At 46.2% G+C, this 26,387-nt stretch overlaps 2 protein-coding genes across 11 annotated transcripts in view; one reads left to right on the forward strand and one right to left on the reverse strand.

Annotated features, from left to right (window-relative positions):
• Positions 1–26,387, forward strand: part of SCRN1 (secernin 1) — a 104,999-nt gene that overhangs the window by 52,427 nt on the left and 26,185 nt on the right. Inside the window, exon 9 of one of the 4 annotated variants that reach the window (XM_036863193.1) lies at positions 9,286–9,521. The exons of 2 other annotated variants lie outside the window; for them this stretch is intronic. The gene's annotated coding sequence lies outside the window, so the exon portion shown is untranslated. Of the gene's footprint in view, positions 1–2,747; positions 2,767–9,285; positions 9,522–26,387 lie in introns of those variants that run through there. One more of the 4 variants, XM_036863196.1, reaches the window with a different exon arrangement.
• WIPF3 (WAS/WASL interacting protein family member 3) overlaps positions 1–26,387 on the reverse strand; it is a 98,697-nt gene that overhangs the window by 2,958 nt on the left and 69,352 nt on the right. For 3 of the 7 annotated variants that reach the window (XM_036863186.1, XM_036863188.1, XM_036863187.1), the window contains exons 6-9: positions 25,343–25,492; positions 24,196–24,297; positions 10,144–10,220; positions 7,758–7,955 (exon numbers count right to left, since the gene is read on the reverse strand). In XM_036863186.1, the coding sequence (XP_036719081.1) occupies positions 7,932–7,955; positions 10,144–10,220; positions 24,196–24,297; positions 25,343–25,492 (353 nt within the window). In that variant the 3' untranslated portion in view covers positions 7,758–7,931. Of the gene's footprint in view, positions 1–4,205; positions 4,245–4,588; positions 4,707–7,757; positions 7,956–9,726; positions 10,040–10,143; positions 10,221–15,482; positions 16,253–24,195; positions 24,298–25,342; positions 25,493–26,387 lie in introns of those variants that run through there. The other 4 variants (XR_005021189.1, XR_005021190.1, XM_036863189.1 and 1 more) reach the window with 4 other exon arrangements.

Raw genomic sequence — 26,387 nt, forward strand, 5'->3', positions numbered from 1 at the left:
CATGGCCCATTGGCTGCCTTCAGACCGGTAGCTGAAGTGGGCAGGTGCTGGTGGTGGGTGGGGGGGCGCTTACTTCCAGCTACTGAAACTCTCCACCACTCTTAACATGGAAGGGGGCAGAGATACTGAGAAGTGTGTGTGTTAATACAGCAGTGGGAGGGAGGACAGCGGCTTCATTATGCAGCCTCACCTGTCTTCATCACTGATAGGCATTTCCAAATGGAAATACTGTGAGTGTCAGTAGTCTTGGAAGTGACTTCAAGTTAGTGACTCCTTGACTTCTAACTTGACTCCTTCAAGTTAGAAATGCCTTGATAGGCATTTCCAAATGGAAATACTGTGAGTGTCAGTAGTCTTGGAAGTGACTTCGAGTTAGTGACTCCTTGTCAGCTGCAGTGTATCATATGCCATGAGAGCTGGAAGGGACTTGGGCCCCATACACAGACGTGGACACTGAGGGTCACAGGTTTTACTGGAACAAATCCTTTTTTCTACCAACTCCCCTGTAAGGGTGTAAGCATAAGAGCACTGTGAGCTTTCTGCCCAGCAGTTCTGCAAATTCTGTATGTAAAATCACTAACTACAAGTGGTGAGAGATGGGAGGAATATTTGTGCTGACAGAGTTAACAGCAGCTGTTCACGGTGACTTGCGGTTGCTGAGTTTTGTCGGGGTTTGGCCTGGGCTCTCACTGTGGGTGAACTTAGGGTGTCCTCTTAGGTGGTGCAGCCACTCAGAGCGTCTGTCTACAGCTGCTGAGTGGGGAAGGGTGAGGCTTGGGGGTGACATATGTACCTCATCCCCTCCCAAGCCCACCTGCTGAGTGCTTATTTAAAACAAGATAGTGCAGAAAGCCACTCTAAAATTTCACCATGTGGAATCCTCTCCCCCTATTATGGAAACATTTCATCAGACCTGGCATGTCTGAGATACCCAGGGTGATTAGGGGTTTGACCAAAAGAAGTCTAGTGAGCATAAATTACACAGAGGCCTGCTTTCATTATTATGGGCCAAGCAAAGGTCACGGATAACCCAGCCAGACTTATGCCATTACCCAGCGATTGTGCAGTGGGAAACATAATGGCCACTTCTGTTAGAGACATTGACCTTATTCCAGCAACCCAAAGAAGGGCCAACTCTGAGAGGTGTCTTGGCTGACGCTATACATCACAGTTGTGATGCCACTGTCTTACCACTAGAGGGTGTGGCAGTCCTTTCATGGCAGAAGTTAAAAGGGGCTGGGATGCTTCCATCAGGCTGTACAGAGATGTTCTCTGTACAGTTAAAACCTGAGTAATAGCGGTGGACAGATTCTTTGTGCATTGGGATGCGAGGGGAAAGACAGGAAGAGAGCAAAGAGCCTGCTGATGTGGCTATACTCACTTCTAGTGACATATTAACAACTTGAAACATGTAGTTGGATTTTGAGTACGCCATTGCTGGGAGGATGTTTGTTTTTAAATGCTCCTAACAGACTCTGCTTTTGAAAAATGCTTATCATTACGTGGATAATTTCTTGACCAGGGATTGCTTTTCTAAAGGCAGTATGGGGAAAATGAATATTCAAGACGAACGATGAAAATAATGTTTAAAGGTTGGCGTGTAAATAGCTTCCTAAAATACCATTTGTGTATCCATTAAGACCTAGGGGAGGGGGAGGGGGCTGTGTATGCCTTGTGCAGAAAGAAGACATGGCCGTGAAGGACAGAATCTCTCCCCTATCCCCGCGCCCCATAATCAAACATAAGCTAGTTAGTCTTGGCTAGTAGATGGGATTTACCACTCATCCTCTGAGGAGGGGCAGAAACTCCAATAAAAGCAAATTAGCAAAGCAGAAGTAGTACTCTTTCATCCTTGGAGGTGGTTTGGAATTTTAGGTAGACTAAGGATATACTTGAAATTATGGTAATTCTTTAGTGCCCAATAACATAAGACAGTGTTATTGTTAGAAAGAGTCTTTCTTATAAGCTGTCTAATAGAGAAGGTGTATGCCTATTAGATATTAGCAGTGAAGTTCCTTCACTATTGGGTGGATTATTAGGTATAAAAAATAATTATCAACCCGGCAAACTACTTTGCTTCCTGATGTCATCCCACATGGGTCCAGGTGTTACAGCTCTGCCCAGCCCAGCAGGAAAGCCAGGTGGGACCAGCGTGTCTGTTATGAAACCACTAACTGCATTCTTGACTGAGGAGCAGTCATTTCTGGGGAAGGTCTTCAGCTGAGCTCTCAGCTTTTGGGAGGAAGGAGGGTGGGGAACCCACTGAGCTGGCCTTTCTCGTGTGGAGGGGGAGGGGCGGCAGGTCACGTGCACCAGCTGACCCAGCAGTGCCTGTGCTTCCTTGTAGCCCTGGCATTTCATTCCATAGGGTCCTAGGTCCCAACTTCCCCTCCTATGGTTTGTGTCAAATGTGCTTTATCTGATTGAATCCAAACATCCCGAGATGTCACATGCCGATTTCTCGTGGGGATGAATACGTACATGTTTGCAGTCATGTTGTGAGAAGTCAGATGTGTGAGCTGGAAAATGCTAGGGGCAGGGAATAATAAAAAGGAAAACCTTTCTGCTTCCTGCAGTGGGAACTGACCGTGTAGTCTTAATAGCCTTTTGTACACATATCTACAGACCAGATAACTTCCCCAACCAGTGCTTGCCCTTGGAATTGTCTCTAAATACATCAAGCATACAATAAAAAAATACTGAAATTAATGTCTCTTGGCTTCTTCTATCTTGTGTTTCATTAATAGATGTGGGCATTGGCCACAACATAGAAAATGTATGAAAGGGGATATATTTTATGACTGGAATCTTCGGAAAACCCAACCGTTCAGCGTTTTCTCCATTTATGCATTCTGTGGATAAATTCACTCGTTAAAAATAAACACAAAACCATGATATACCACCTCACACCCCATCAGGATGGTTACTATCAAAAAAATCAGAAAATAAGTGTTGGTGAGGATGTGGAGAATTTGTAACCCTTGTGCACTGTCGGTGGGAATATGAAATGGTGCAGCTGATATGGAAAACAGTATGGAGGTTCCTCAGAGAATTAAAAATAGAATTAGCATATAAGCCAGCAATTTTACTTTTGAGTATATACCCAAAAGAGCTGAAGGCAGAGTCTCAGATTATTTTTACACCCATGTTCATACCAGCATTATTTACAATAACCAAAAGGTGGAAGCAAGCCAAGTCTCCGTCAGTGAATGAATGGATAAACAAAATGTAGTATATCCAAGCAACGGAATATTCAGCCTTAAAAAGGAAGGAAATTCTGACACATGCTACAACATAAATGAACCTTGAGGACATTATGCTAAGTGAAATAAGCCACTCTCAAAAAGTCAAATATTATTTGATTCCACTTTTATGGGGTACCCAGAGCAGTCAGTCTCATAGAGGCAGAAAGTAGAATGGTGGTTGCCAGGGGCTAGGCGGGAAGGGGAATGGGGAGTTACTGTTTAAGGGGTACAGAGTTTAAGTTTTGCAAGATAATAAAAGAGTTCTGGAGACTGGTCACACAACACTGTGAAAGTACTTAACACGACTGAACTGTACCCTTAAAAATGGTAAATTTTATGTTTATGTGTATTTTACCAAATTAAAAAAAATCATCAGAATGGCTGGTGCCATCTATGCCGAGCATCTTTATTTTAAAGCCATAGAAGCTCCACTAGAGGAAAGGATGCCACTTAAGAAAAAAGCCAGCTCTTCCCACTCTTGTGACCTAGAAACGCCAGATTGCTTCCATGATTTTGTCTCCACGTGACAGGCAAAATGCAACTGAATGTCTGTTCATGAAAATAGGACTTAGTTACCAGCAACGTGACCTGTGTCAAGGTCAGAGTAGATGATGGCCCCATTTACATGACAAGGAATTGCTGACTCTTTAAACTTTATTCTCAGCTCTTTTTCATAAACTGTAAACTCTTGCAAAGCTCCAATGTAACACAGCATGTATCTGTTTGCTGCCATAACAAAGGACCACAAACTGGGTTGCTTAAACAACAGGGATTTATTATCTCACAGTTCTGGAGGCTAGAAGTCCAAGATCAAGGTGTTGGCAGGGTTGGTTCCTCCTGAGGGCTGTGAGGGGGATTCTGTCCCATGCCTCTCACCTAGCTTCTGGTGGTTTGCTGGCAATCTTCAGCATTTCTTGGCTTGCAGAAGCATCACCCTAATCTCTCTTTTCATCTTCATATAGCATCCTCCCTGTGTATGTGTCTGTGTCCAAACTTCCCCTTTTTATAAGGACATCAGTCATATAGGGTGGATTAGGGGTCCACCCTACTTCAGTAGGACCTCATCTTAACTTACATCTGCAACTCTATTCCCAAATAAGGCTACTTTCTGAGGTATGGGGTGAGGACTTCAAAATATGAATTTTTGGAGGACACAGTTCAGTTCATCACAGAGCAGGTTCATGAAGGATGCGAAGCCTCCTGGGGCACAGTCTGAGAACCTGGAACATGCTTCTGGATTCCATAGCCCTTCCCATTAAGTTGCTCCCCTCGCCCCTCCAGGCACCACCTCTCCCACCCGGAACTCCATCAGGGGTGCCTAGAACTATGGCCACTTCACCTACCTCTACAGTCAGTGGCTTTAAAGTCCATCCTCCACTTTGTCGATTATCTTGGGCCATTGCTTTTTTTCTCCACTCAGATGGGCCCTTTTGGTCATGAAAAAGCTTATCTGTGCTTCTACTAATAAGACAGCAGATAAAACAAGTCAGGTTCTCAACTAATTCAGATGCAAAGTGTGTAGCAGCTAACTTTGAAATTACTTTCTAGATGAGATTTATTTCAGGAGCATCTGTGAATTTTAATTACTGCTCTCTCCTTTTACCCAACAGCAGAGCTAGTGATCTGAGCAGCTCAGCGAACATCTGAATGGAATGCCTGGAATGCAGCCAGTGAGAGCTGTGTGTGTGACTGGATGTATAATAAGCAAACCGCTTGTACCCGAGTGTGTGTGTGTGTGTGTGTGTGTGTGTGTGCGCGCGCGCACGCATGCGTGCACTGATACCTTGGTCTCCTATGACCCGACAGTTAAAGGTTAGCCCAGGGGTTATGTTACTCCATCTTCACCAGTATATGCTTAGATACATATCTATGCCCCCATTTTACCGATGAGGAAACTGAGGCATAGACTGGCTAAAACTGTTACTTCCTTAAACTTGTAAGATGCAAAATCGAAATTCAGATCCATGTTTTCCCTTAAGCCAACTTACCTGTCAGGTAAACCTCATCTCCCCTGTACCTCAAGACACTGTAATGGAGATGGAGATGATTACTGCTCCATATAGGAGATTTTTTTGAGGGTTTGCTTAGTTGAGGTGGCAGTGCTCAGTGCACTTTAGGTTGAGAGCTATTCCATTTTAACACAAGTCAGCGTAATTTGTAAACAATACTCTGCCCATTTGATATTAATAAAACTGAGTGAATATAGTGTTATCTACTTTTTACAAAATGCATTTGAGAAAGTTTTTCCATTGGTTGGTTTTCCCAAATACCCATTTGTTTAGTTAGCTACAAAAGCCAGGAAAACATTCTGTAGTTTAGTTAGAAAGTTCAGCTCCAAAAAGAAAGGCCCCATCTCTAACACAGAATGTTACAGCAAGTGTTGGGTCCTGTGTCAGTACCCTGTATGAGCCCTTCTAATCCTTAAAAATGGTTGGCTTAGGTTGCTGCTGGTGACCATCGATAGGCTTTAACAAGTGAACAGCTAGAAGCGTTCCCACTTATTAAAGTTTATTAGGTACAAAGAAATGAATCTGCAGAGGGAACATCAATAAATATAAAATACACGTGAAACACTGGGAGAGTCACAGACCACAGCGCCAGCAAGAATACGCGAGGATGGGAGGGGCGCTACATTTGAGTTTGTGGTCCAGGGGTGAAGGATTTGTCCTGCCGGAGGCTGGCACTGTGAGAGTTCAAAGGGCGAGAATTCAGTGATGGGTCTGGAGGAGGGATGTGATCCCAGGTTCCTGAAATTTCTCCCTAGTTGCAATTTTTGGTTTCTCCTCATTCCTTCCCTCTGTCCTTGAATGGTTTTATTTTGAATTTCCATCCCAGCGGTGCAGAACATTAATGTGTAAATACCTCATCAGGGCAGGCAGTCTACTCTGAAGGTGGAACAGCCTTGGTCTAGCGCCTCCTTAATCATGATCATTAAAACCCTTGTAACTATTCTGTACAACTGAGAGAGAGGTGGAGTGGATACTGTAATAAACAAAAGTTCTGACCTTCTGGAAACCTTGCAGAACCAAAAAAACAAATCAGGTATGCCCATAGCTGATGACCTGCAAAAGCTTCTTTTCCATTGATTTAGCTGTTACAATTTGGCATGATTTATTCCCCAGGGAAGGGAACCTGACCTCGCTCAGTGGCTTCTGTCTGGAATGAGAAAGCATAACAATGATGGAGGACACCATCTTAGTCTCCACTCCAGACAGCAGCTAGGTGGGTGTAGTATCATGTTTGCCAAAACCCTCCTAACGGTCTACCTTTCGTGGATGGCGTGTTCTGGGCATTACATCCTTGAGGTGTGAGTGCATGAGTGGGCTATTTCAAAGGAAACTTATTTTTCACTGCTCTTCTCACTTCTGCCTCCCTGATTTCCTTTAATCTGCAGCTATTTTGAGCACAGATGAGGGATCAGTCTGTTTCCTTCTATTTTCTCTCCTTCCTGTCACAGCTTTTCCACCAAGGATGGGGTCATGCAGCAAGCAAAAACACACTGCCATTCCCTTGCCAGCTCCAGAAAAAGGGTGTGAGAGGAGCGGTCACAGGTCACAGCCAGTCCTGACCCGGTCCACAGTCAGGGCTGACTGAACCCACACACTTCTCCCCACCTAGAGAGGTGCCACCACAGGGACTGGGGGACTCTCAGACCAATTAGGCTCTCTTGGGCTCAGAAGGCAGCTAGGATTTGCCTGATGGGTGGCTCCAGGCTCCCTAAGGGTGGGCGCGGGGCACTGATATTTGAGGCAGACATTTCAGAATACATTTCAGTCTATACTTTTCCGTGTCACGTTTTTCACGAAAACCCTGCACTCGGGGGAGGAAAAAAAAGAGCTCTGAGACAGAATTAGGAATTTACTCATGATGACTTACACAGGTTTCTAACTTGCAGGGAAAATACTGAAATCTCATACAGCTCACCTCACCTTGTCTGCCAGGATGAGGCTGGGGACTTGGAGAGACAGGAGGAACACCATGCAGACTTGGGCACGAGGGGCGGTGTAAACAGTAAGAGCATTGGCTACTTGCAGGATCATTCAGACACAAAAGGGGCCCTGTGGTCAGCCTTGGAGAGGCCAAGCCCGCTCTTGCCTTTGATTTGCGTTATGTTTACATTAGGCAGCAAAAGAATCCCTGTACTGCAAGACGGGAACGAGACGTGGCATCTCGTTCACTGGAGGCCGCGTGGCGACAACTCTCTGTGAGCCGCATCATTTATAAGGCATTATCTGGTTTGATTTTGCAGTTTGTGTGATGAGACGAGAAAATCATGCCAATAAGAAGCTGCTGTGGATACTATGACTTTGGGAAACTAAGGAATCTTCTAAAAATGGTTCCGAATCTAGGGAGGGCCAGCCTGCACGCGTATTTACAGTCATGGAATGGACACTCTGTGGTGGGGACAGGGTTCTCATCTGTGCTGACAGATGAATGCCAAGACGCATTTTAAACAATGGAGAAATGATGTGTGTGTTTTTTAAATTACTCAAATAAAAATCGACTATAATACTGATTTAAAGCCTGTGCAAATCACATATTTACAATAAATAAATGCTCCATGCAGAGCCTGTATGTCAACTGAATTACAACTTGAGAATGGTGAGGTCTGACGTTCTCCTGGGGATGTCCACCCGCCATATGGAACCCCAGGTGGCTCACAGGACATTGGCTTCATCTGTCTTCTCACCAGAGTGTCTTTAGGGATAACTGTGGAAAACGACAGTGTTATCAGGTGGGGTCAGAAGACTCACAGCACATAAATGACACACTCCGGGGCCGGGCAGTGAAGCTTTCCGTCATGCATGCAAGGCTGCTAGGGTCTGATGGTCCCATCATACGTAAGGTGCTGATTTTCACGCAGGAGGTCGTGGGTGGAAAAGGAATGAAAGTGTAGCTTGTGGCAGGTGGGGACCTAATCCCATCAAAAACATTTAAGGGATCAAGCACCAGCAGACTCACTTGACGGGAAGCTCAAGAAAAGCAAAGAACTTGGTGGCGATCCCAAGAAAAGGCAACGGAAAACAGGGAAAGGGTCCCAGGCTTTCAGATTTCAGGGCTCCCAGCCTTGCACGGATCACTTGGGCTCTGTACCCATAAAAGAAGAGCACCCCCAGGGTGCTGTTCACCATGTCTGGAACCCCTTGATTTCCCTGGGCGATTGCTTTTTGCCTCACTGAAGTGAAAATGAATTAAGACGGTGTCCAGCTAGACATAAAGAAGACCTTCTTGACAATGGGACGCCCAAGGGAGACTTAACAATTCATCCTTGACTAGACTTTATGGGCTCGGGGATTTAGATGTGTGCCTGCCATGAGGTCAGGGACCAGACGGTGCATAATGTTCCATCATGCTTGCCACGTCTGAAGGGGAGGGTGACTCCTGTCCTGTCAATTCTAACGTGCCAGGCAAAGCAGTGAGGTACAGTGGAAGGAGCACTGGAAAAGGAGTCAGAGGTCTGCGAATGTGACCTTGGGTGAGTTCCTTAACCTCCTGGAGCTTGGTTTTCTCATATGAAAAAAAGTTTGCATTAAAGGTATCTCTCCAGCTTATACCACAGAGTTGCTAAAAGGAGCAAATGAAATAACATACGCAAGTTATCTAAACTATATAAAGAGCTATATAATGTAGGAAATATTACTTTGATTATTACTATATCTTTCTGATCACAGGAATAATGTATTTATTATAGAACATTCAGAAATTGCAGAAATGCCCCCTAAGAAGTCAAAATCAGCCATAAGCTGGCAGAGTGAATGCCTGTGAACAATTTTGTGTATATTCTTCCTGTCTTCTTTTTTCCTCTGTATACATACTTTCTCTGAACTGCAATCATACACCCAGTTTTGAACCTACAATCATCTGAGAATGGTTATTTAGATGGTTGCAATTTTTGGATTAGCCATGGTGAGAAAGGGGAGAGGGTACTTGTCCTCCTTCAGGAAACTCATCCCCACTTCCAGTAACCTAGTTCCTTCTTTCTCACATCCCTTTCCTTGAGGTTCTGATCTAACAGCAGGCCACCCTTTTTGTCACACAGCACTCTGAAACAGGAGGAGGCCAGGGTGGACGGAATGCATGTCTTCAAAGAAACGAAGGGCCTTTAAAGATGAGACCCTGTCGTCTGCGGTGAGAGATGTCATCTCCACCCAGGTTAGAAAACACTGTGTCCCAGTTGCCTCGTGTGAGCACGAGGGCATTTCTTCAAAGACTCACAATTATGACACAAGGGCCTCTCTGGTTCCCCCGATCCCCTCCCCCCAGCCTTCCTCTAGCCACCAGCAAAATTTGTGGCTAAATTTGGTCAAAAGAAATGATAATGTTGGGGACTTCCCTGGCAGTCCAGTGGTTAAGACACCGTGCTTCCACTGCAGGGGGCACGGGTTCAATCCCTGGTCGAGGAACTAATATCCCGCATGCTGTGCGGTGTGGCCAAAAATAAAATAAAATAAAAATTAAAAAAATAAATAAGTAAATGATAATGTTGATGGGAGAAAAACCCCCAGGGTGCTATGAGAAACCATGTATTCTATAGACGAGAGAGAACACCAAATTATGTTTTATACATGTTACAGAGCTTTCCTCTCAGGCTTCTCAGGCCACGGTAACGAGGGAAGAATGATGGGGGCGAACGGGGTGATGGTTGCAGAGTGATTCCCAAGGGGTTCTGTGTTGCCAGAGCTGCTTCTGTATGTGGTGGTGATTCCAGAGAAGCTCCCCCCTTTCACTCTTCAGGTTTTGAAATTGTGAGTGTTTCATCCCAGCTGGAAACACAGGTACCCCTATGGCTTTCCCTGAGGAAAAGCGGGACGCTGTTCAGAGGAAAGCACACCCTCAACAATTCTGTGCTCCCTGAGGTTTCCCAGTTTTACCCTCAGAGACCCGAGGGCCGTGTTACCTGAGCATTTCTGCCTTTGATGTCATCGGAGCTCTGGCCGGCCGCCTCAGTGTGGAGCCAGGGACCAGGTGTGCGGCCTGAAAGACAAAAGAGCCATCTCACCATCTGCTGGCCCGGGGCCGGCTATGTGCTTCACGGAGAAAGTCTGGCTAAACCGGCACTTAGGGCAATGGTACAGGAACCAAGGGTAATGTTAAGTCGGTCAACCTGAAACCCTCGGGCTCCTGGCCCTAGACTGTGCGTTTCTACCCACTGCCTCTATGTCACACACTGTGGATACAGAGGCGTCACGTCCACTGAGCTGGGAGGAGAACAAGTGATGAAGGCCTCTCATCTAAATGCAGGTGCGAGCTTCTCAGCTCTGAACACGGCATCAGCTCCAGACGCGCTCGTGTGTCCTGGCCCCAGACGTGCCGGCGTCGTGCTAGGGTTGCCTAAAAAAGCAGTGGAAGTGTGTGCTGACATAGCTCAGACCCTGTTCCATGAGGATCCAACTCATTCTCTAAAACATATTAGGTTTAAATATTACACAAGTTACGTATGAATATATTCTCATAATTAAGAATTCAAAGAATATAGAAAAGATAATAGGGGAAAAAAAAAACCCCTAAAGTGCTTCCTCTCTGCCTGCCCTTCTCTCTAATCCCAATTAATTATTCTGGAGTTGCCTCTGCTAAAAGTCTGCTGTTTATCCCTCCAGCTTTGTTTTTCTTTTTGACATTTACTTACATAGACGTGTGTACACGTAGATACATGGTATGGTTGGTCTAGCCAAGTTTTAAATCCATATTCCTAGGAATTCCAGAACTTTTCCTGTGAGTCAGGTGATCCAAATGGTGTCCCTGTGTCTCCTCTGCTGCATTTGGTACAAGACTTTTCTGTCTGCTTCTGTCACAGGCTAGGAATTAAATAACCATGTCCCAAAGCCCTCCCAACAATTCACGTTGCTGTGCTACTTACAAAGCAACATGAAAAGCAGAAATATCCATCCCAGATTATTTATGATAGTGAAAAGCTGATAATAACCTGTATTCAACAACAGTGTTTAGGAAATCTAGGGTTCATTATCGTATGATGGAGCACCAAGCAGCCCTCTGAATGTCTACAAAGGCTCAAATAATTTGGGGTGATGTTTGAAATGTAGGACAAAAAAGCAGACTAGAAACTGTATAAATAGCAAGATGTCAACTATTTTTAAAAATCCATGAAAAAAATGTAAATAATATACTGAATTGATTCCTTTTGGATTTACTGCTTTTTAAAAACTCTTAAAAATACTCTTCAAGTTTTCTACAATGGGCATATAAGTCATCTTAAGAATCTGTTGTGGTAAGATATAGTTTTTTAAATGAACTGCCACATAGAAGGGTCTCTACAACTTACAAAACGTTAATCCAACGGACACTGCAATTTTCATTAAAATACTTTTAAAATTACCGTGTGCACTTGTTCTAGGATGAAGATATTTTTGGACCAATGGCATAGGGAGTATTAGGTTTTTAGCCAGATTTACAACTGAGCAAAAAGTAAAGAGACACTGATAAACAGCCCCTGACCGAATTCCACGCGGCAGTATGGCCTTGACACTATTGTTCTTAGATTTACGGAACTCCAATCTACTACAGAAAAGCCTTCCTCTAGACCAGGGTTTCTTAACTTGGCTCAATTGACATTTGGGGCTGGAAAATTCTTTGTTGTGGGGTGCTGCCTGTGTGCTGTAAGCAGTTTCACAGCATCCCTGGTCTTTACCCACTAGATGCCACTAGCACATGCCCCAGACCATTTGTATCAACAAAAAAGGTCTCCAGACAGAATATCCCCTGGGGGGCAAAATCCCCCGCTTGGAGAACCACTGGGCAATGAAACAGGCTTCTCCATAGGTAAGCAGTGCCCACTAGTTTTCATAAATACGACTGGAAACAACAGAGCTAAGGAGAATCAATTTCTTCTTAAAACAGAAAGGAAAACTCTGCATCTTGTTGTAAAAGAAATTTCACTGCTGCTAGAATGTGTGGCTTCGAGTTGCCAGGGTTACCCAGGATGCTTTTAATACAAATATCTCCTTGGGGGGTTTTCCCTTACGAGATGCCACTAGAATCTCTTAAAATTAAACTGTAGAGCCCTTCTGCTTGAAACAGTCCTTCACATGGGCTGTCTGCCCACAGAAGAGTATTTCAGATTCACTAAAATGGGGGTTTTGAAACTTTTGGTACCACAGCGCGCAGTAAGAAATCTCTTTTCCATCTCTATCCAGTCACATGCGTCTACTGCACGCAGAGCAGCCCAAGTGACCGCTGCTGCTGCCTCCTAGTAACCAGATGGCGCCTCTTCCCCCAGTTATTAACACGCTGTGTTGCAGGAGCCGCTGGCTACAGAGCAGCGGGATAGGAAGGACTTCGCTAAACTGTGGGGCTTAAAGAAGAAAGTCTGTGGGGCTTCCCTGGTGGTGCAGTGGTTGAGAATCTGCCTGCTAATGCAGGGGACACGGGTTCGAGCCCTGGTCTGGGAAGATCCCACATGCCGTGGAGCAACTGGGCCCGTGAGCCACAACTACTGAGCCTGCGTGTCTGGAGCCTATGCTCCGCAACAAGAGAGGCCACGATAGTGAGAGGCCCACGCACTGCAATGAAGAGTGGCCCCCGCTTGCTGCAGCTAGAGGAAGCCCTCGCACAGAAATGAAGACTCAACACAGCCAAAAAAAAAAATAATAATAATAATAATTAAAGCTGCTAATAATAATAAAAAAAAAAAAAGAAGAAAGTCTGTGCTTGGGCTGGAGGAGCAGAGGCCTGAGGGCCATGCTGGTTTCCAACTTTCTTTTTTGTCACTTGTATACCAAGCCAGCCTTGTACCTTTTCTCAGACAGAGACATATTTTCAGGTCAAAAAAAAATCCGTTCTGTAGCCAACCAACAAGAGGCTGAATACTGCAGGGCTTGGAAAACACCCAGAAAGGATTTACAAACTTGGTTGGCCATCAAAGCTGGGTCTCCCAGGACTCCTCCCAGTCTTGGAGTACAATTCCAGGGGCTGGGTGAGGAGACAGTGGGCTCCTAGGAGAAGCACCTCTAACCACCATCTCTGGGCCAACTCGGTCTCTCTCTAAGGTAGGGTCCACATGGCATAAGGTGGAGAGTGGTAGGTATGGTGCAGAGAACCAAGCTGTGTATCTGAAACAAAAGGGATGCTGCATATACCGGCCTCACGTGCAGAGAAGGAATGCTGGCCAGACCACGACAAGAAGGGCAGATGGTTATACGGAATCAAAAGCACAATTCTCTGTGACTGGGAACATTTCACTGGCAACGCTAACTGTATGACACAGACGTTAAGTGGAACGGTAGTTTCTGTTTCCCTTTCCATCCCAAAAGCAGTGCAACAGACAGGAAACAGTTGCAAAACAGAGGAGGATATTGTTACTAGGTGATTTCAGTGCGGGGATGAATACATGGGCTGGGCCAGAGTGAGGGTGCCCTCAGCAGTCCTCCCCAGGGTTCTGTATGCTGTGTGATAATTGTTTACAGAAGGGGTAGACAAAATAATTAGCTACTAAAGGTATCTGAAAAAGGCCTGAGAAAATCTGGTTAAAATGTTAAACCTTGTATTGCTACTGATGGGAGTAGTTGTTTTTATATCTTTTAAAAATAATAAAAAGATTCTGCTAAAAAAATATTTATCCAGAAAGATGTTGATTTGAACTTTAAAAAGGAACATGGAATCATCATTTTCCCTTTGCAATACAGAGCCACTGAGTTCTGTTGGTAGCTCCCTTTCTAATGTCAAGTTCATCCCTTCCTCTCAAGTGAGCCTAGGGCACATAGTGGGGTCTTCCTAGGCCTCTGCATGGAGACCCCTCACTCAGGAAGGCGTGGAACACACCCTTGGTTTGGTTCTATGCTGTTCCAGTATTTTGGGCAGCCTGCCCACATCAAGAACAAGCCTGGAGTTCTCTTAGGTGACATGGAACAAAGAACCTCACCTCAGGCCCCGGCTTTGCCACCAGCTGTGACCAGAGGCAGATCACCCTACTTCTGCCTCGGTTATTTCAGCTCGACCTGAAGGAGCTGGGCTGGAAAACCTCATAGAGCCTTCCCTGTTCTAATGCTGGAAGGCTCTCACAGTCTCTAAAGGAAATGACGGGTTTCATTGGAAATGATAATTCTAGTATCTGCCAGAGATACGCCTTAGAAATTGCATATCTGGCCTTTCCTCTCCTTCCTCGCTGTCACTGCCATAGTTGACGTTGGCCTGAGGGACCCACGTCCCCCTCGTGGAGAACTTACAGTGTCACCCTACACACCTTGGGGCACTCAGACCAGGGGGGGCGCTAATCATAGTCTCTCTCTCAATAATTTGGAATTTTAAAATTAGTTTTAACGCTTATTAAAAGTAATATATATTTATTATAGAACACTTGGACAAAATAGTGAAGCATAAGGAAAATAAAAATCACCCAGCATTCCACCATTGAGGGATAACCACTCTTAACACCGTACTGGATGTATTTCTAGCCTCTTCTCTCTTTCCTTTATTTGGACCACTTTTCCCTCTCCATATAAATTCATGAAATATTTTCTTTTTAAAATTAAATTGAGGTTTTAGTTAATATAATTTTAGTATACCAGGTTTTTTCGTTTTGTTTTGTTTTGACTTCTCAAGGTAGCACTGGCATTTTCCCATGTCACTAAATATTCAACAGCACTATTATAACAGATGCAGAACATTCCATCCTGTGGCTCTGCACTAATTTATTTAACCCTATTGTTGGATATTTGTGCTGTTTTCAAATTTCTTCTGTAAATGGTTTAGCAATGTATATATGTGTGGATATTGTTATTTATTAATTCAACAAGTGGTTATTGAGTGTCTGTGTGCCTGGCCCCAGGCCAGGAGCTGAAGACAGACCAGTGAATAAAAATGAATGCTGTCTCTGCCCTCCAGGGCCTTATACTGTACTGGGGAAGACAGGTAAATATATAACATGTCAGGAGGTGATAGATGCTTTGAAGAAAACGATAAGGCAGCATAAAGAGAGCACAAGTGATAGGACAGGAAGTGCTGTTATTTTATCTGGAGTGGTCATCAGGGAAGACCATAAGGAGGGGTGCAGTCACCGGTAATAATCAGGCGTGGCTAAGGTAAGTGCACCAGGGCAGAGGTCCTTACTGCCTAACTGCCCTCCACAAGGGCGAAAAGACACTGGCGTTGTCTTCTGATTCTCTCAGTCTTGGGACATCTAATCCTTTGATTTTACAGCGTGAACCACCAAGAGCTGTTAAAGTTACTGCAGTGCCTGGTGGAGAAGTTTCTCTGCTAATGGGAATAATGGTAGCTAGTTGTGCTACAGGTATAAAGTAACTCTATTTTAATAAAAGACCTAAAGGAAGCAGGGAGTAAGTCTCGCAGATATCTGAGGAAAGTGTCCCATAGAAGGAAGGGCAAGTGCAAAGAGCCCAGAGATGGGGGGTGTGCTTGGAGCGTTCTACACATTGTAGGTGGTCCATGCTGTTGGAGGGAAGTGATGATGGGGAGAGTGGCGGCAATGGGCAGTTCATGTGGGTCTTAGAAGCCATGACAGGAATTTCTGATTGACTTGGAGGGAGATGGGAATTCACTGGAGGATTGTAAGCAGGGGCAGCGTGACTGGGCTTTAGAGGAATCACTTCGGGCTGCTGTGTGGAGCAGGGACACCGGTTAGCAGGTGCTTGCAGCATCCAGGTGAGAAACGACAGTGGCTTCAGCCAGGGGTGAGTGACAGAGGACATGTGATCAGATTGGGGATGCATTTCAAAGGAGGAGGTCCCAGAATTTACTGGGAAATTGGATGTGGGAGCAGAAGAGAAAAAAAGAAGCCAAATACGATTCCAAGGTTTTGGGTATGACAAAAAATGGAGGAGCAGTGGGCTTGCAGTGGGAGGAGAGGGGAGAAAGAGGGCAGCCAGAAAATCTAAGCAAAGAAGTGCTTCAGGAGGAGGGTGTGATGGACTGCAGCTGACGCCTCTGACCCCTGGATTTGGCCATGCTCGGGTCCACTGGTAGCCTTGCCAAGGGCTCCTTCTATGGTGTGAAGGGAGAAGGCCTGAGAGGACGGGGAGAGGAGATGGTGTTGCCTGTAAGAAGAGCAGAGAAATGGCCCAGGGGAGGTCAAGGGAGATTTTTTTTTTTATATGTAAATATCTGGTAAGACTTAAAAAAAATTATTTTGGCCGTGCCATGTGGTTTGCGGGATCTTAGTTCTCCGACCAGGTATTGAACCTGTACCCTTGGCAGTGAAAGTGCAGAGTCCTAACCACTGGACCACCAGGGAATTACCAAGGGAGATATTATTTATAGATATTACAGTATCTTTGCAGGTTCAGAGGAATAAAGGAGTAACCTGGAAAGACAGGAGGTGGTAAGAGAGTGGGATGCTGGAAGACAGCTTATGGAGGGCTGTGGTCCCCAGTAATAATCAGACGTGGCTAAGATAAGTCAGCCAGGACAGAAGTCCTTACTGCTCAACTGCCCTCCCGCCATAAAGGCGAAAGACTCTGGCACTGGCTTTGTCTTCTGATTCTTTCAGTCTGGGGACATCTAATCCTTTGATTTTATGATGTGAACCACCCTGTACTGTTAAAGTTACTGCAGTGCCTGGTGGAGAAGTTTCTCTGCTAATGGAAGTAATGGTAGCCAGTTTTGCTATAAGTGTAAAGTAACTCTATTTTAGAAAAGGAGTTGGGCCACAATGAGATACCACTTCACACCATCAAGATGGCTACAAACAAAACAAAGCACCAAGACCAGAAAATAACAAGCGTTGGAGAGGATGTGGAGAAACTGGAACACTTGTGTACTGTTGGTAGGAATGTAAAATGGAAAACAGTATGGTGGTTCCTCAAAAAATTAAAAATAGAATTACCATGTCATTCAGCAATTCCACTTCTGGGTGTATACACAAAAGAATTGAAAGCAGGGTCTCAAACAGTTATTGGTACACTCATGTACATAGCAGCATTGTTCACAACAGCCAAAAGATGGAAGCAACCCAAGTGTCTATTGATGGATGAATAGATAAACAAAATGTGGTAAATATATACAATGGAATATTATTCAGCCTTAAAAAGGAAGGAAATTGTGACATACGCTACAACATGGATGAACCTTGAGGACATTATGCTAAGTGAAATAAGCCAGTCTCAAAAAGTCAAGTAGGGCTTCCCTGGTGGCACAGTGGTTAAGAATCCACCTGCCAATGCAGGGGACACGGGTTCGAGCCCTGGTCCAGGAAGATCCCACATGCCGCGGAGCAACTAAGCCCGTGTGCCACAACTACTGAGCCTGCGCTCTAGAGTCTGAGAGCCACAACTACTGAACCCACGTGCCACAACTACTGAAGCCCACGTGCCTAGAGCCCGTGCTCTGAAACAAGAGAAGCCACCTCAATGAGAAGTCTGCGCACCTCAACAAAGAGTAGTCCCCGCTTGCCGCAGCTAGAGAAAGCCCGCGTGCAGCAATGAAGACCCAACACAGCCAAAAATAAATAAATAAAATAAATAATTTTTTTTTTTAAATTAAAAAAAAAAGTCAAGTATAGCACAATTCTAGTTATATACCAAGAGTAGTCAAACTCATAGAGCCACAGAGCTAGAAACTAGAACAGTGGTTACCAGGGGGTTGGGGGAGGGGAGAATGGGGAGTTGTTTAATGAGTACAGAGTTTCAATTTTGTGAGATGAAAAGAGTTCTGGAAATTGGTTGCACAACAATGTAAATGCATTTCACACTACTGGACTGTACACATAAAAATGGTTAGGATGGTCAGTTTCATGTTATGTGTATATATATATATATCTTTTTGGCTGTGTTGGGTCTTTGTTGCTGCGTGCGGGCTTTCTCTAGTTGTGGTGAGCGGGGGCTACTCTTCATTGCGGTGCACGGGCTTCTCATTGCGGTGGCTTCTCTTGTTGCAGAGCACCGGCTCTAGGCGCGCAGGCTTCAATAATTGTGGCACATGGGCTCAGTAGTTGTGGCTCGCAGGCCCTAGGGTGCACGGGGCTTCAGTAGTTGTGGCTCGTAGGCTCTAGAGCACAGGCTCAGTAGTTGTGGCGCACGGGCTTAGTTGCTCCGCAGCATGTGGTATTTTCCCGGACCAGGGCTCAAACCCATGTCCCCTGCATTGGCAGGTGGATTCTTAACCACTGTGCCACCAGGGAAGTCCCCATGTTATGTTCTTTTTTAACCACAATTAAAAGTAAAGAAAAAAGGAGTTGCGACGAAAACGGTCAAATTTTTAATCAGCCACTTTCCCACTGAACTGACCATGATGAGGATGGTTTTGCTGGGAACACCAGACTGAAATGTAATGTTCGGGTGTCTTTCTCTCCTCCCTTCCTTCACCAACATGTGAATCTCTCAAGGGTAGGTCAGGGGGATCATTTATCTAAATCTCTCCAGAGCTGAGGGCCTCAATAAGTCTCTGTCCATATGATGATGACTTCACTCTTTCTACCATCATTGTGTTAATGAATATTTGTGAGCTACGCATTTTTTCCCAAAGATTCTTAGTGATAGGGTTTTTTCACTTTCTTTTCATTGTGGTAAAGTACATATAATATAAAATTTACCATTAATGACACTTCGTACATTCCCATTGTTGTGTAACCATCACCACTATCTAGTTGCAGAACATTTTCATCAGCCCAAAAGGAAACCCATACTCATTAGCAGTCACTCCCCATTCTCCATACCCCCCTGCCCTTGGCAGCTGCTAAATTCACTTTCTGTGTCTTTGAATTTGCCTATTTTAGATATTTCATATCAATGGAATCTTATGTGGCCTTTATGTCTGGCTTCTTTCACTTAGCATAATGTTTTCAAGGTTCATCCATGTTGTAGCACGTACCACTGCTTCATTCCTTCTTACTGTCCAATAATATTCCATTGCATGACTACACCACATTTTGTTTATCCATTTACTAGTTGATGGGCATTTGGGTTGTCACCTTTTGGCTATTGTGAATAGTGCTGCTGTGAATATTTGTCTATGAGCGCTTGTGTGAACACCTGTTTTCAATTCTTTGGGGTATACACCCAGGAGTGGAATTGCTAGGTCATACGGTAATTCTGTTTACCTTATTGAGGAACCCAATGCATTTTAAAAACACTTAAAAATTGGACAAAATCATCTACCAAAGAAAGAACATGGCTCATACTTGCAGAGTGGAGACAGGGAGGATGGCACCGGAAGAGCTAAGCCTTAGGGTATTTGTGTGCCGTGTGTGTGTGTGTGTGTGTGTGTGTGTGTGTGTGTGTGTGTGTGTGTGTGTGTGTGTGTGTGTGTGTGTGTGTGTGTGTGTGTGTGTGTGTGTGTGTGTCTCGGAAGGACAGAGAGAAAGCAGGCAAGCGGGCGGAGACAGAGCTCCAGAACTGCTACAAAAGAGCACGGAGACACCCTCATCTGACGGAACCAACAGAGTCTCCCACACCATGAAGAACTCTAATCTTGGGTTACAGGTCAATGGCAGAATGCAAGAGAAAAACTGTAAGAAGAAATGTCATCAGATAGGCATGACCTACACCCACATAATTAACAAGGTTCTCCCCCCACGGCTCGCAGGAACGGCAGGAACATGCTCATTTAACTGTGCTAGGAGGCTACTGAAGTATTTTACGTCTACCAATGCCACATCAATCTAAAACTATATCTTCTTTTTGAAATGGCAAATGCCCTTTCTGGTCTGTAGGATGTCAATTCATTAGTACGTTGCATTTTTTTTTTTAACTGCTCCTTTTTTTTTTTTTAATTTTTATTTATTTATTTATTTATGGCTGTGTTGGGTCTTCGTTTCTGTGCGAGGGCTTTCTTCTAGTTGTGGCAAGTGGGGGCCACTCTTCATCGTGGTGCGCGGGCCTCTCACTATCGCGGCCTCTCTTGTTGCAGAGCACAGGCTCCAGATGCGCAGGCTCAGTAATTATGGCCCACGGGCCCAGTTGCTCCGCGGCATGTGGGATCTTCCCAGACCAGGGCTCGAACCCGTGTCCCCTGCATTGGCAGGCAGATTCTCAACCACTGCGCTACCAGGGAAGCCCTAACTGCTCCTTCTTGATCCTCAGGAGATTATTTATTTTGGTGTGGGCACTGATTTGAACATTGCTCTGAAAGGAGAGGAACACAGCACAGACTGCCACCTCTGCCCTCCTGGTGAGCTGTGGGGTGAAGCTTTTCTTCTGTTCTCAGAGATGAGGCTAGGCACCACGGGCTCCAAATGCAGGTAACTTAGAATTTACTGAGTCTGAAGATTGAAGGACTCCACAGCACATTACTGAGAAAGGCTGTATGACAAAGAGATTTTTAAGACTCTGTTTTTCTGAAGTGGTTTAGGGCAGAGATCAGCAAAATACAGCCAGCAGACCAAATTCAGCCAGCAGCTATTTTCACAAATAAAGTTTTACTGGAAGACAGCCATGCCCATTTCTTTACGTGTTGTCTGTGGCTGCTTTCATGTCAAAACAGCAGAGCTGAGTAGTTGTGACAGAGGCCAGATGGCAGGCAGAAACCTCAATATGTCCTCTCTGGCCCTTTAAAGAAAATGTTTGCTGATCCCTGGTTTAGGGTAGGGCTCCAAACGAATGACCTGCAAGGCTAGTTCCCCTTCCTGACCTTACCCCTCAGCCTCAGACCTGTGTACTCCCTGCTCCACCTGCCCCGGGTCATCTCCCCCTTGCAGCCCTCCAGGCACCTCCACTCGCCCTGATCCATCACTTCATCTCCTCCTGAGACCCGCTCCTCTCCTGCTCCTTCTTCTTGGTGCCACACCATCCATCCAGGCCCAGGCTGGTACTCAGAGGCCCTTGGCTCCTCCTCCACTTCTCTTGTTCCTCTCATGGCCTGCATCCCCAAGCCCTGGCAACCCTCACCCCCATCCGTCCTCCCTCGCATGGACCCTCCTCACAGCCACAGGTTTCCTGACCTTGGTCTCTACCTCCTCTGATCAAACCACCAGTTATCAGACTCAACCTAGACCTACTCACATCCCTTCTCAGAGTTCACCATGGCTGCGTGGCTCAGACACCCCTGGGTCTGAAATTCCTGACTCTGCCTCTAACTTGCTGTGAGGCCTTAGGCAAGTCACTTGGCCTGTCTGGACCTCCTTTCCCCTACGTGAAAACTTTCTACATTAAGGACTTATGATAAGGTCTGCAAAGCACCTAGAACCATGCCAGGCACATCTGAGTAGGTCTATGACAGGATCACTTACTGTATTGGTGGTGGTTAGTATTTAACTGACAGTTCTTTGCTTATAGGTTCTGCTTATATCCCTTAGAATGGATAAAACATCCTTCACATTAGGAGGGAACACATCTCCTTGTCCTCTTCGTGTGTGGGCACCTCCTGTAGGGTAGGTAACACGCCTAGGCTCTCTCTGCCCTCTTTTTCTGGTGAGTTGAACAGAGGGAACTAGCCATGTGCAGCGTGGCCCCTTCTAGGTTCCCTCTTTGAAATCTGGCTGCCTGTGTATTAGGGACTATTCCATCCTGCCCTCCTGGCCATGTGGAAAGCTCTGTGAGGCTGCTCTGTGGCTGCAGGGGGAGGCCAGCCTCAGTCCCCTCACCCTGGCCTGGGGGAGTCAGCAAGCCTCTTTCTGGGGTGCAGTATTAGAGTTTGCTGTTACCTAACCTGTGTCTTCCAATAAAAACACTTAGATCAGGGCTTCCCTGGTGGCACAGTGGTTGAGAGTCTGCCTGCCGGTGCAGGGGACACGGGTTCGAGCCCTGGTCTGGGAGGATCTCACATGCCGCGGAGCAACTGGGCCCGTGTGCCACAATTACTGAGCCTGCGCATCTGGAGCCTGTGCTCTGCAGCGGGAGAGGCCGCGATAGTGAGAGGCCCGCACACCGCGATGAAGAGTGGCCCCCGCTTGCCACGGCTGGAGAAGGCCCTCGCACAGAGGCGAAGACCCAACACAGCCATAAATAAAATAAATAAATAAAATTTTTTTTAAAAAAGAAAATGCTCCCTATAAAAAAAAAAAACAAAAAACACTTAGATCTTCATCCGTCTGGCCTGTGAACATTTCATATGACGGGAAAAGAAGTGTTATTTATTGACCCTCTGCCCCACGAAGCCTAACATCTCTGGCAGCCTGTGCGGTCCTCTCCAGGCATTGTGTGCCCTTACACACCTTGTAGGATTTGCTTGTCATTCTTAAATGGCCCAAACACTATCGTGCCTCTCTCCTGGGGGTGTGCCGTGCTCAGCCTGGAATGCCTTTCCACCCAGTGGAAATGTTACCTCTCTCTATGCCTTCAAGTCCCCAATCTCCACCTCCACCCTCATGCCCACTGTGGTGCCCTCTGCACTTTAAACAATCAGTGATTAAGACACTCCATTGTGATCTAGTTAATGTCTCACACTTCTATCTCGGGAGTGTGCACGCTGGCGGCTTGATGGTAGGGACCTTGTTTCTTACACCTCGTAGTCTCTGGTGCCAGCATGGTGCCAAGTGTACAGTGGGCAGTTCATGCCCATCTGCTGAGCTCTAACTGAGCAAGAATGGGAGCCGGACCCAGCACCCGTCTCCTCCACCGTCACGTCTCCATGGTTTATTTAAACCCCAGGTGGGGTGATTTCCCTTCATCAATCTTTATTCTGCTCCTCTCTCTTCCTCTCTCTCTCTCAATTCAGAGGAGTACAGTTGACCCTGAAACAACATGGGTTTGAACTGCATGGGTCCACTTATACGAGGATGTTTTTCAGTAGTAAAACTACAGTACGACAGTCTGTGGTTGGTTGAATCCTCCGCATCCAAGGATGTGGAGGGCCAACTACAAGTCATACGCATATGAAGCCCTGCATTGTTCAAGGGTCAACTGTATTTACATATTATTAAAAAAACACACAAGTCACTTCTCTCTAAATGTGCAATCCACAGGCCCGCAGAGAAAGCTCTGCCCAGGCTGATCCCGAGAGGACCTCTCACCTGAGCAGAGAGCAGGCTGGTGCTCCTTGGTCTGCCCTGCAGGAAGCCGAACCCTGGGGAAGGGACTTCACCAAGGCCCCTCTGAAAGGACACAGTCGAAGAGCCAGGTTCCCGGTCTGGGGCTAAGCTTGGATACTGATGATTTTCCATGCTGGTCTACAGATGTCTGGGGCTGGGGGCCTTACTCGGGTTGTGGGGTGGAAAACACATTGGACCCTCACCCCATGTTACTGGCTCTGCCTCCCTCTTACCAGCTCCTGCCCGCTTGCATTGGATCAGCACTGGACAAGAATTACGTTAACGGGCAGCATCACTGTGTGGTCAGCACCTATTGTGCTTTTCTTTGCTTCCTGTGCTCCCGAAGTACTACCTCCCTGCCCACTGGGCCATGAAGGGCAGGCCGGCCAGTCTTCCTCGATTCTTAGGGCTGGGCAGGTAAGCCAAGTGAAGGCCTCTCTTGGAGCCCGGCCGCACGATGAGATCGGGAGGAGGAAGGCTCTCACTGGACTGAGGTTTTCAGCCTTAGATGGACATTGGAATCACGTGGCAATTTTCAAAAATACTGACATCTGTGTCCTACCCTGGATATTCTGATTTACCTGCGCTAGGTGCAGCCTGGCCTTCAGATTTTTAAAAGTTGTCTAGGTCATTCTAATGCATTGCTAAGGTAGGAACCATTGACCTAAGGCATTCTCTATTTCAGAGTCTGCCAGAGTTTTGAATTGGGGGTTTTGGGGTTCTTCCCCAACTAGTAATGCAAAGCTCCTGAATCCCATTTTGCTGTTGTCTTGGGGTGTTTAGCTCCCCAGTCAAAAGCCCCAGGGAGGGGAGGGACCAGTGGTGAATTTAGGCATCCAAATCCGATGCCAAATAACTAAACTTGGTGTTCTGTAAAAAACCTCTAAGTGAACCCTTGGAGATTAGGGCAAATAAATGTCCTGAAACTTCCAGAAGTATGAACATCACTGCATCCCTGCAATAGTACAGTGACATCCTGATGTCACACTTTACACAGCCTGTGGCCAGTCAGCGCACCCAAGCACCTAATTCCGGAGGGTCAGGGAAAACCAGGAGTCTTATCAAGGTGGTACTTACTTCTGGGGATCTTGCTGGGGTAAATCTTCTGGCATGGTTTATACTCATCCGGAGGAGGAAAATCTTCCATAGGATGGAACGTGAATTTAGACTCAAAGTCATCTGCACACACGGAAATGCCAAAATTACTCTGGTTACTATGAGGACCCAAGTTTTGATCATTTCCAGGAGCATACAGGTTTGCCTGCCCAGTGCAAGGTTTTAATGGCAGAGCTATTCCCCCCTAAGACATCCATTCACCTCTTAATTTTTACTATTTAGCTGGGGCAAGGGGGAATCAGGAAAAGTGAAATCATAGACTCTCCCCATCATCCACCTCAACTTACTTCAACCAGCATCTTAAGGAAACTTCTAAAGGGAGCAGAAGTGCCACAGGCCTATCCAGGCTCCAAAGTCAGAGATGGGGAAACTGGCAGCAACAAGGGACCAGCAAAGTCCTTGTGGCCTGAAGCCCCTCTTGTGTTCCTGGGGAGGACTCTGGCGGGGAGAGGTGGACAGAACAGGAGTCCTCAGCATGGCTAGTGGGAAGGAGCACAGCCTGTGTGCAGTTGGGGACCTGGGCTACCTAAAGCAAATGGGTTCCGCCCTGAGCTCCTGATGGCAAGAGGAGAGGGGTCTTGTGGCCCTTTCATGAGTTGAGTTCCTGCTCTGTGATCTAGGCTTTGTGTGTGACAGTAGCTCACCCCACAAAGGGATCCAAAGACTTTTGGTCACACCTGACCCCAGATGACTTTCCTTCCTATCTCCATATTTTTGCTTTCATTGTTCCTCTGCTGGTGGGCCTTCCATCCATCCTCTTACCTTGTCCAAATCAGTCTATCTTTCAGGCTTATGCCTGATTTCTCCCTGGAGACACACACACACACACACACACACACACACACACACACACACACACACACACAGCTTAAATGTTGGTTTTCTTCCCTCTCTCTCGTCTCAAGAAGGTTGGAGAGTGGGTTCTGGAACCCCCCAGAAAGCCTCAAGAGAAACCCTATTTAACACAACCTGTAGGTTGTTCTGTGCTAGAGTGAACCCCCTGTTCTTGTGAAGCACACACCCTGAAATGACAGCACTGTGGGCTGGGAGACCGCGCCCCCATCCCTGAGCCAGGGGAAACCATTTCCTCGCTGACAGCCCCGCTCACCGATGATGTGCAGGATTCCATTCCGCAGCTGACCTCCAGGCTGCTGGGTCGGGGTCCAGGCTGGGGCCTGCTGGCTCCTGCTTGAAAGCTCCGTGGTGGGTGACCTCGCGGGGGGTGCTGGGGGTGGGTTCAGCTTTCCCCCACTGGTCCCTGACAGAGAAGAGGACAGCGTATTCAGATACTGGCCTTCAGATAGGGCATGGTGGATGCTATAACCTTCCGTGAGAGGTGAGGTATTGAGGTCTTTGGATATAATATGATACAGTGATAAAAAGGCAGCCTCTGGAGCCAAGCTGCTTGGGACTGAACCCCAGTTCTCCTGCTGGGATAATAACACAACCTCTTTGTGCCTCAGTTTCCTCATCTATGAAATGAGAATAATAATATACATACCTCCTGGGTTTGTTGAGAGGGTTAAGCGAGTTGATTTAATTCAAGTCGCATGTAAAAATAGATAACTAACGAGAACCTACTGTATAGCACAGGGAACTCGACTCGATGCTCTGTGGTGAACTAAATGGGAAGGAAATCCAAAAAAGAGGGGATATATGCTACACGTATAGCTGATTCACTTTACTGTACAGTATAAACTAACACAATATTATAAAGCAACTATACTCCAATAAAAAAAGAAAAAAAATTCAAGTGGCATGTAGTAAGCATTAAATAAATATTAGCTGCTGTGATAATATCAACCCTCATCATCAGATGGTACAGCCCAAAGAAGTGGAACCACTGCAGAGTCCTGTGCAAGGGAAGGACTGTGTGCAGGTGAGGCTCAGAGGGGGGCTAGATGAACAATGTGTCAGGGGCTTGCTCCTGCCCCTGGGTCTGCTCACGCTTGTTTCCCTGCACTGCAGGCCCTCGTTTCTCCTTCCAGTGAATCTAAACCCTACCTGCCCACCAGGGCCCAACTCAAATCTCACCTACTTCATCAATTCTTCCCTGATGACCTCTGTGGGAGGCTCACTCTCCTTTGCCAAGACTTTTTTGTATGACCCATTTGGCAATTAATAACCCGCTGCCTTGGCACATCAACCCAGGT

Source organism: Balaenoptera musculus, chromosome 9 (assembly GCF_009873245.2).
Source record: "Balaenoptera musculus isolate JJ_BM4_2016_0621 chromosome 9, mBalMus1.pri.v3, whole genome shotgun sequence".
NCBI classification, from domain to species: Eukaryota; Metazoa; Chordata; class Mammalia; order Artiodactyla; family Balaenopteridae; genus Balaenoptera; species Balaenoptera musculus.